The following is an 11223-nucleotide window of genomic DNA, read 5'->3' on the forward strand; positions in this document are numbered from 1 at the left end:
AGCACGAATTCGTATGGGTCACCATACTTTACTTATCTCACACCATATTTATCTCTTTATAAAGTGCATACATATCAGATAATCTGTTAGTAGTTGCGAACTGAAATGCTGGTTAAACTACTGTAGTTTGTAAGTTCTGTTATGTTAATCCAAGAGCTCGGTAAGATCATAGAAGTGTTTTCAGACTTACAGTTGAGGTAGCTTAAGGACTTTCTGTATAGATCTAAAAAAGGGCTTTTATGTTGTGAGGAAGTGTTTCTTGGCTTATGCTTGAAAGACACAGCAGAGTTTTAATAAGGAGAGCATTCCTAACATGTTTTTTTCTTTTATGACATGCTGATAGAGTATGTTTATTCAGATCTGCTGGCCACTACATCAGGGAAACACTGCTTGTGTCATTCATTTCCTTTTAATATACAATGGAGCCATTGCTCCAGTCTTCAGTTTCACACAATCATTCAGAAATCAGCAATTTAAGGAAAAATTGTTCTGCTCATGTTTAATAAATAACAGCTGTTGTCTGTGGAAAAACATGCTTCTCTTCTTCTATTCTTAATCATGTCCTTTTAGTCTCTTTCTTTTTTGGGGGGTGGTTTTCTTTTTTATGAAAACTTGCATGTCAGTCTAATTTTGGTGTTTATGTGCCTTTCATTCTCACATCATTTCAGAACCATCTCCCAACGAAGATGTACATGGAGCAGAAAGCTTAAGGCAACCGAGCAGTATTCCAGCCTGCTGCTGTCTGATGTTTTATGTCTCTCTATCTTCTTTCTTTAATTGACTGTCTCTGTGTAACATGATGGCAAGTGCTCAAGGGTAATTGTACGCAGGTCTTTGAGATTACAATCTTGGCAACCAACCTCTTGTTTGGCCAAGAGTGAAAGGCTGAATAATGTGGACAGACGAGGTTGGAGTTGAACAAAACACATCATACTCAAAGCGTCTTTAACAAACAATAGGCTACACAGAGTGAGTGCAGACCCATCGAAGGACAACAACAGTGAAACTTAGGACGCACTGAGGAGAAGACAATAATCAAACAAACACAGGTGTACAATAAACATGATAGATGCATAGGATTTATGTGTCAACTAGCAGGTTGAACAGTTTATTCTGGTGAGTTAAAGCAAGTTTGTTCTTTCTGAGAGGATTTTTGCTTTGGAAACTTGTGTGTGAAATGTGAAAACGTGTGGAACAATGATTTTTCCCCCCTTTTAGTGTGATGGAGAACGTCAGAATAAACTTTGAAATGAACAATGGCACACACAATGTTTATTATTTTCATGTAGGACACAGAATATTCAGTGTGAGGAGAGATAGTTCATCAAAAAATAAAAACTTTGTCACTTTGTCTGCTCTCATGCCATACATTTTTTTATTTTCTATGGAACTTTTTTTTTTTTTTTTTTGGAATGTGGTAGTTTTGTGAGAGGAACAGATTAAACTTAAAGTCATTGTTCTGCAATGAAATTCAAAATGTTTAATTTTGAGTGGGAAAAAATAGTTCACTCCAAAAAACAACAACAAAAATAAGAGTAATAATTTGCTCATCCTTATGACTTTCAAAACTGACTGCGATTTCTTTTAAGAGTTTCAGCGTGGACTATGAGTTGTGCTGTAATGTAACTGCTAAAGCTTTGAGATTTGCAAAACTTTGCACATCATCTATTCAGTAATGAAATGAATCGTCATGTGGCTATCTCTAGGATTGGTCCAGAATATCCCATAGTTATGTAAACATGAAAGTGAGGAGTTTGTTCAGTCTTCTCTCAGATGTTTAACCATCTTTTGATTCAGTGATTCATACAGATGTGCCCCTTTTATCATCACATCACGCTTTACCAAATGGGAAAAAAATATTAAGTGACCCATTTTAAAGTAGAAAGAATTTAGTTTTAATTGCATGGAAGAGAGGTTGAATATCTCTCTTTCTTTCTGTCTCTTTTTTTCTCTTTAGCCTCGTCTCTGGTGTCTCACAGGTTTGTGACGGTGCGACGGGGCAGCCCAGCAGCACGCAGTGGTCAGATCCAGCCGGGGGATCAGCTGGAGGCCGTGGAGGGCAGATCAGTGGTCACGTTGCCGCACAGAGACCTCGCACAAATACTGCGCAGAGCTGGCAACACACTCAGACTCACCATTATACCACGCTCTCACACTAGTAAGCACACCACACTCATACTATGCTCTTAATTTCACTTTTAAAATTAGACTGACAGTTTTCAAATGGTGGTATGTTTGGTCATACACTATCGTTCAAAAGTTTGGGGTTGGTCAGATTTTTTATGTCTTTGAAAGAAATTGCTTATGCTCATCAAAGCTGCAATTATTTTATCAAAAAGACAATAAAAATTATTAACTTTTGAAGGCAAAGCTTTATCTTCAGCAGCCATTACTCTAGTCTTCAGTGTCACATGATCCTTTAGAAATTATTTTAGAAAATCAATGTTGACAACAGTTGTGCTGCTTAATTTGATTAAAATATCCATATACTGTAACTGTACAGATTTTTTCATAACAGCATTTATTTGATATATAAATGTAAAACTCTTCACTGTCATTTTTGATCCATTTACTGCAACCATCCTGAATTAAAGTATTCTTTAAAAATGTTTGAATGGTTGTTCATACGCATACGTATTTGTTTTTGTGTATATCATTACATTTTAGTATTTGTTTCGTAAAATTCCTTGAGAAACTTTCTGTAAATAAAGTTTATTATTAATAATATTATTTATTAATGAACATTTATGTAGTAATTAATAAATAATGAAATCAATAGAATATTTCTAATTAATGTCCCTTTGTTATATTTTATTTATTATATTATGAATTAATGTTCTTTCTGAGACCTTTAGTGTATTTTCAACAGTTTCCACAAGAGGGTGCTCGTGTAAAGACACTAAATAAGTGGTCTTTTGTATTTTTATTTTTTAATTCCAGACAATAATCTGCCTGAGTATCCTGACTTTGATGCTGAGAGTCGGTTAAGAAAATGGCATCGTTCCAAGCAAAAGGTGAGACTACATGAATGCTTACAGAAATGTACACATACATTTAAATGGGTCGTGGAATAATTTTGTTCCATAGACTTTTTTTTGTTTTTTACTATCAACCTCAGAAATGTAGGTTCAAATTCACACAGATGTGTAGGGAAAGTGCACCTCTGTAACTGGCAACCATTTTTGATGCTCCTACAGTGTGCTCCTACAGTGTGATCATATTATTATTATTATAATTTCTATTTAATATTCGAGGTCCTATAAGCTGCATGACTGTAGCATGTTATCTTCAACTTTCCAGTATTTCATACCCGACACCATATAAAGTTGCTTATGAAAATGTCTCTCTCTCTCTCTCGACAGGATTCCCAGTTTTATAGCGTTGATCTTGAGAGGGGGACAACAGGGTTTGGTTTTAGTTTGCGAGGTGGAAGCGAGTATAACATGGGTCTGTATGTGCTCGGTCTGATGGAGGGTGGACCAGCTTCACGCAGTCAGAAAATACAGGTCAGTTTACACACATACACAAACTATCACACATGCACTAGCTTCATTTTACTGGGACACCAATGATTACGAGATTATGCTGAATGATGCTGAGATTCGATTGTGTTGTTGACATTATGCTGAGTCACAGAGGGTTTTGCTGACTCGCATTGCAGGTGAGTGATCAGCTCGTGGAGATTAACGGAGACAACACAGCTGGAATGACACACAGCCAGGCTGTGGAGCAGATCCGAAAGGGAGGAGCCCGGATACACCTCGTACTGAAGAAAGGCAATGGATACGTTCCAGATTATGGTGAGGAGAGACAGAGTAATGGAGAGGGTTTGAGAAATTTAGGTTTTGTAATGGCCGACAGATGCCTGGAAATATTTTTTACAAAAGTTGTGCTTCCCTCTAAAGGTTACCTGGCATATATCTGTAGATCCGATTTTTCTAGTCAGGGTCATGGGCGGGTAAGAGGATATTTGGAGCTCATATGTTGAAATGATACATCCTCCCATGAAAATCTAGTGGAAAAAAGACATTCAGGGCTTTTCCAAAAGCATTCAGGATATAAGCTTCATCCTTTGGTGCCCCCCATGGTCAGACTAAAGCTTCCTACCTGTATTTTTTGCAACTCTGCATTGTTTTTGTTTCTTTTCTTTCTCTTGCTGTCTTTCACTACTTCATACTTTTGCTCTGTTTCTCTCTCTTGATCTCTCATCCAGTGGAGCTTTCCAGCTTATCTCTTTGTATGACTAACTCGAAGCAGGGCGAGCCTTGCTTCTATGTCATCGGCCGGACTGAAAACACGCGGTTGGTAACAGTACCTTGTTCCTGTTGGTTGTCTTTTTGTCTTTCTTAATGTTCACTTTGAGATCTTACAGTTGTCATGCTCCCTTTTACATTCTGCTTTTTCTGTTTTCTGTAACTAGGGGTGTCATTTTATTTATATGTGTGTGTAATAAAATAATATTAATAAATATATTAAAAAATAATAAATATTAAAGATATATATATTTATATTTCATTATTTTTAATTTAAGTTTATTACAAATTAACTTTACAAAATTCACAGGATAATTTTTTTTGTGAAATATTCTCAATTAAATCTGCTGGGGGGTTTTTTCAGTTTAAATGAGCATGATGCTTTTGTTGTAACTGCTGCCCATTTTTTTCTGTTAAATTGTGGTCCTGATAAAGAACAATCATTGCAGAGATTCCGGAAGTCATCCAAATATTTGTTTGAGATGTACTTTAGGTCCAAAATAACCATAAAGAACTGGTACCGGCAATTCCCTACCAAAAAAAAAAATTAATGCAACAAAACACTAATGAACTAATTGTTTCACTGACAGTGTAGTTTAGTCAAGGACTCAGAAAAGAAGCAAACACATTTCTCGCCTTTACCTTTACTGAGGTTGAGATTGCAGGGAATAACCACTTACTGATCTGTTACTGGTATGTCACATGGCTCTCATTCATCCACCCACTTCTCTATCATCCAACCCTAAACTGACATCTTGTTTTGTAGTTTTTTTTTTGTAGATAATGTTTTATCATTCAGCTGTCTCTTTCTTCTTCTCAGACCATGAAGCTGGAGCCGTTTCCCCCTCCTCACTATTTTCCAAAGAGCCGCGTATTGCTACAGTGGATCGCTCTCCTTTGAGAAGCAGCAGATGGGTGGATGACAGTGGACGAAAGAGGAGGGGGAAGGAAAGGAGGGAATCGGAGGCAAAGAGCAGAGGAAGAGGAACAGAGGAAAGCAAGCGGGGCTGGGCAGAAGACGGTAGTATGGCTGGTAGCTCACGGACGGCAGGAAGAAGGAGAGAGCAACAGATGCGTTCACGGAGTTTACCCGGCACACTGAGGAGCCGAGAGGGGCCACGGAGAGAAGAGGATGAGGACAACACACGGGGGGAAAGGAAGGCAGAAGAGGAACAACGACGAGGAAGACAAAAAAGTAATAGCATTGGAGAGAGAAGAGGAAAAGTGAAAGATGTTAGTTCAGAGAGAGAGAATGATCTCCCAACACACCGAGAGAAAGAGAGAGGAATTGTCAGAAGAGAAAAGAGTGATCACAACAGAACCAGCACAACGGAGGTCACACAGCGCACACCTTTCTCCTTCCTCATGCCTTTGGACAATGACGATGATGGGTCGGGTGTAGAATCGGCTCACAGCTTCTCTGAAGTCAGTGTGCCTGCAGCCAGCATCGCATTCTCGGGGACTCAGTGGCCCCTGGAGGCCACCAGCCCTCTACAGGCTCCTGGATCTCCGACAACAGCCCCGGGACCCTGGCTAGTCCCCAGCCCTCACAAACTCTCTCAGGTTTTAGAGGGGGAAAGCCTAAACCAGAATAAATTAGGACTGTGGTCCTAATGTTATCTCTTTAAAGGGATAGTTCACCTGAAAACTCAACCTCATGACGTTCCAATTCAGTATGACTATTTATAAGAATTTATTTAGAAGAATTGTGCTAGTTACATGTTTTCACATGAATAAATGGGTACTGAAGCTTTTAAGATTCAAAAAAGATGCAAAAGCACCAAAAATGGTTCATGCACCCTGTATACTATATTCCAAGTCTTCTTAAGTCGATTTTTGTGAATCTAAAAAAATGATTTATTTATGATTCCTTGCTACTTCTCTTATGAAATGTCATGAACATTGCAAAGAGAGCTAGATTTTAGTGAATAAAAGTGATTTTAGTGATTTATTTTGCGATTGAAATCATAATTTTAATAGGAATCCACACCATCTGGAATGTGATGTGACTGAAAGACTGAAAGATTTCCCAATGTGCATTTCACAACGACTTCAGTTGATCATGTGAATTTGCTACATTTACCAACAAAAGCCTGCTTGGTGTTTTTGTGAATTTTGTGTGAGCTGTGGTTCATACAAAGCTACACTATTGACAGTATACAACGGACCTTTTTTGCTTGTGATTGCACTTTAAAAGGATAGTCTTCCCAAAAATTTTATTTTTTGGGTGGACTGTGCCAAACAACTGAGACTGTGAGCTGTTCTTCACACAAAACTATCACATATCATATTGACTTTTAATAACATTTTAATGTGATTTATTTCTCAAGCCAAATGAACCCATTTTTTGATTGATGTTCCTTTATTTGATGCTTTTGCATCCTTTTCTTAAAAATGTCTCCTTTGGTGTTTTATGGAAGAAAATAGTCATACAGGTTTGGAACGTTTTGAGTATTATTAAATAATGACAGATTTGTACCCTTTTGGGGTAAACTATCTCTTTAACTTTCTCTCTCACACACACACACACACTTTGTCATCCAGCCTCTCCTTCTCTATCACTATATCTGTGGTTTTCACTTCCAACGTCCCATCCGTCCCTTTTCTGTCTCAAATCCTTATCTATTTAGTACTAGAATTGTGATATTGGAATCATTCAGATACAGCATAGGCCTTTCATCCAGGCCGATCAACACTTGAGTTTATCGCCATCCAATGGCCAAGGAAAGAAAATGAGCAAATGCTGCCATTACCATGTGGCTAGCAAGGTTAGTTAGCATGCTTCTATGATTCATGGTGTCCTTCATAGCATGTGTCTGTTTTTCATATTTTTATTTAGCATATTTTCCATTTATTTTCTTGAGAATGCAACAAAATATCTATTAGAAAAAGGAAGATTTATTTAAGACATGGTTGCTGAGCCGTGCCCCTGAAGAGCTACATATCTGAAAGTAAACTAGGTTGAAAACAGATCTTCAGGAGCAGGACTAAGTGATTTAAGAGATTTTTTTAGCTGCTTGCTGACTGGACTGTAACCCCTCCCCTGCTATGTGCGCAGTGTTGGGGGGCAGAACTAAAGTTTTATTATAAGGCCAGTAAGCCGTATCAAACCTCTCCAGGTGCCTTCTGCTTCTTTAGCCAGTGTTTACCAAAAAAAGAGAAACGAATACAACTAAAAGAACATAAGACGTAGCATAGTAGAAAGTTTGCAACACCATAGTGTTCTGCCTCTTTAACATCTATATCTTTGCAAGACTTGGTCCGCGAGTTGGGGAAAATATTCTGCACACGCTCTGCGAAACTTCAACTAAGTGAGTCAAAGTGAAAGAGAGCCATTACAAGTGCCTCATGCGATATTCCTTTACACTAGACATAGTTTTCCCTCAAGCTCAGAATCACGACCCAAAGTTACATTTTTTTTTCATTGTGATAATTGTTTTTGCATTTGTATGCTTTCAGATTCAATATTTTAGACCCATTTTATTGCCCTTGACATTTCTGAAAAATCGCAAAAACAAGAAAACAAAGGCCTATTCGGTCCTCATCCCCAAGCCCTCCACCAATCAGCATCGAGCATCGAGCATCATGCGGAATCTTCATTTCAGGAGACAAAAAGAAAAAACAAACAAACAAAAAGAAAAAAGAACAAGAAGAAGAAAAAAGGGCATTTTGATACAGGTCTTCTATGCATTTTGTAAGACTTACTGATAAAAAAATTGCGGTAGGATTTTTCTACCCAAGATATGAGATTCATAATTTTGTGTACTGTTAGAATACACAGGCAGGTTGGTGAATCGAAACCCAAAATTTAAAGGAAAGCCGGTGATAATCGGACATGCTGCACCACCAGCTTATGCATTGATCTTTACCTCAGAACTGTCTGAGCAATAAGTGCTATCTCTTTCTGTTCGGTGTCATACCAAGCAAAGCTCTAGGCAAGATCATCACAAAGCTGCGCGATAGAAATATGCACAGTAAAATCATCTGTGATAAATTAATTAGAATGAAATGCATCCCTATATACATATATATTATTTTTTTAATACTATAGCGTTTTATCAAGTTGATTTATATGAATTTAAATATTCTTTAAAAAAAACAGTATTATAAGTTTTATCCTGCAGATTTTAAAAACAACCCGAGGTGTTTTAATTTATCACTGGAGATATTTACTGTGCTGTAACATATCAACAAATGCTAACATAGAAGATCACATGCGAGTTCTGTTGCCATACGCAGCCTGTAACATTTAGCAGTTTGCAATTCGGAAAAGTGAAACAACGATCTTAAGTGTTAACACTTGAAATCAGGGCTTTTACACAAGTATTACACAGCGTTCAGCTGTACATCTGAGGTGTCATCTGAAGTTCACTGCTCTCAGAATCCTCAACCAGCCTGGGTATTGTTGTTGACTTTGTACCTGATTATCCCATGGGCATCAGCACGTTCTGTACAGAATCTGGGATGAGCCTTCTAAATATGTTTAGTTTGGGTCTATTTTTGTGAGGAGGAAGATTTAGTTTGTTTTACAAAACATTCAATCTGTAGCATTACCCTTACTGTAGCAGGTCTTATGACAATACAAGCTTATTGTACATAATTATAGACCCTGGACATATCTTTTGTTTGTTTTTTGTAATCTGTATTCTCGATTTCCCCAATGTCTCACATATCAGAAATATACAGTATTGTCGAGTTATCCTGAGACACATGTGGCATTTTAAACCGAGGTGCCCACTTGCTCGACGAGAAGCTTGATGTATCCAATGATTCTTATAATTCAATCTTGCATGTCTGTAGTGAGTATACTAGTTGTAATAGCACTGGCCCTTACAATGAAATTAAATGTCCCCATGGCATGATACTGTATTCCACAGCCCAGGAGGCCAATTGCAATGTTTTATAGAACATCTGTTGCCAGATTCAAATGTGGAATCTGATCTGACAGCTTGATTGCCCACTGTGGCCTCTTTTATATTCCTCTTCATGACATCTTCAACAATATGTTAAAAGCTAGATTTAGAGACAAAAAGACCACAAGTATGTAGTCCACAAAAATAACAATTAGCATGCCCACTGAACATTTGTCCAGCTACATATAGATTTCCTTGTACTGGAGATAGTTTAGACCCGTTGATGTTCAATAGTCAGAGATGTATGTAGTCTCAAGGACGGGCCATACTCTGAGCCAACTGATATATGAATACAATGATGCAATGTTTTTATAATAATGTCTGCAAGGTTCCTATCAGTGCAAATGTGCCATTTAAATGCTAATCAATGATGTCATACTCTTCTTCTCTACTGAGAGAAATCTAGAATGGCGTTTGACGCTTTTAAAATGTCAAAACACAAATGGAGTGTTTCAGCTTTGAATTTTCAACTTGAATTTGCTATATATTGGCCTTGTAAGGAGTCAGCCATCGTACAGAACAAGAACAATTTTATTTGTAAAGAGGAAAGAAAAGGAGATGTTTTATATTCTAGAAATATAGGATAGAAGGCAGCAGGGGTGTAAAGTATTTGATACAATTTGTGATCGTACTTCATTACTTTAAGTTTTAATTAAAACTGAATATTTACAAAATTACATTTGTAAGAAAAATACATTTTTTTATTACTCTTTACAATTTAATTTACATCTTTAAAAAAGTAAAGTACATATTTCACTGGCCATCATGACAAAAAACTTGACAGTTGAAAAAATGTAAAATGTATTATTTATATTCTATGCATTGTTGAAGACTAAAACGACTGAAGGGAGAAAACAGTTGGTGATCAGTTTCTTAACCAGTGTTGTTATTAACTAAAACTGTTGTGTGTGTGTGGACGAAACACCTATACGATACAGAATTTATGCATATCCAGCCTTAAATAGCTCAAATAGCTAGCTATCTACATAGAAACCAGCCTCAAATTGAAATAGCTCGCTGGATGTCAAAGTTGCAGATTCAGACAGCCCATAACAAACTGGCTGTATCTTTTCTTTTTAGCTTTTCTGAGCTGACAGACATGCAATAGACGTAACTAAATGCAAAAAATAAAAATCCTGTGTCCCCTTCAACAATTCATTTAACAATGTCACAGTTTCAGGCCGGTAAATTATATATATATATATATATATATATATATATATATATATATATATAATTCTAAGTTTTCAGTTCTAAATTGTGTGTCTGAGTCTTATTGCCAGAACATTGAGACAATTCTGATTAAACGAGTTGATCTGCAGTTTGTAACACAAACCTACTAAAATGAGAATATCTCCACTGTCTTGTGATTTCATCTCGCTTTCATGCCTTGTCTATTTCTAAAGCTAAGAAATGTACTTTTAAATACTAAGTACAATTACATGTGCAAACTTTTCAAGAAAGTTTTTTACTAGATACTGTAAACCATACTTCAGCATAATTACTGAATGCTTTTTACACCCCTGTGTGCCAGACAGTTTGGCCCACGATAATGAAAGCAGAGGACATTCTGTCGTATAAAGGAAGCCGAGAACCTCTCTGAGACAGCCGTCCCCTCTGAATTCTTGTGATCTCTTATTCTCCATTGGTGCTGATCCTCCAACTGGCTGGCTGCAGTCACTGTTTAGCTTCCCCCATTCAGTGCATATGGAGGTTACCACTTGCAAGCCAGCGGAAAGCATTTGAAACAGTTTCAAGCGTTCAGATGGGGCTAAAGAATTATTCTGTCAGCTCCTGTGCAAAGGTTGTACTTCCTTTATAGCATAAGAGTCCTCTCCTTCATTTTGACTTAACATAGAAAGGACTCTTAAGTGTAGAGAATGAGGAAGCAGGCAGCAGTGTGTTGCAGATTTTTACCTGCCGGGTCTGAAGCAGTTATTTTAGTGGCATCCTCTGCATGGAAGATGCTGAGTGTGTAAATAGCAGTCCGTGATGGGACAACTTAAACACAGATGTACAGGTTTTTAATTGTTGCTCTTGATATGTATGAAGATACT

General features: G+C 37.3%; 1 protein-coding gene across 3 annotated transcripts in view; it reads left to right on the plus strand.

Moving 5' to 3' along the window:
* LOC132114640 (membrane-associated guanylate kinase, WW and PDZ domain-containing protein 1-like) overlaps nt 1–10945 on the plus strand; it is a 34496-nt gene extending 23551 nt beyond the window's left edge. For 2 of the 3 annotated variants that reach the window (XM_059522874.1, XM_059522877.1), the window contains 5 exons: nt 1958–2158; nt 2941–3014; nt 3363–3506; nt 3662–3800; nt 5074–10945. In XM_059522874.1, the coding sequence (XP_059378857.1) occupies nt 1958–2158; nt 2941–3014; nt 3363–3506; nt 3662–3800; nt 5074–5867 (1352 nt within the window). In that variant the 3' untranslated portion in view covers nt 5868–10945. Of the gene's footprint in view, nt 1–1957; nt 2159–2940; nt 3015–3362; nt 3507–3661; nt 3801–4213; nt 4302–5073 lie in introns of all 3 variants that reach the window. The other variant, XM_059522878.1, reaches the window with a different exon arrangement.
* The last annotated feature ends 278 nt before the right edge of the window (nt 10946–11223 follow it).

Source organism: Carassius carassius, chromosome 34, assembly GCF_963082965.1.
Source record: "Carassius carassius chromosome 34, fCarCar2.1, whole genome shotgun sequence".
In the NCBI taxonomy this organism is placed as follows: Eukaryota; Metazoa; Chordata; class Actinopteri; order Cypriniformes; family Cyprinidae; genus Carassius; species Carassius carassius.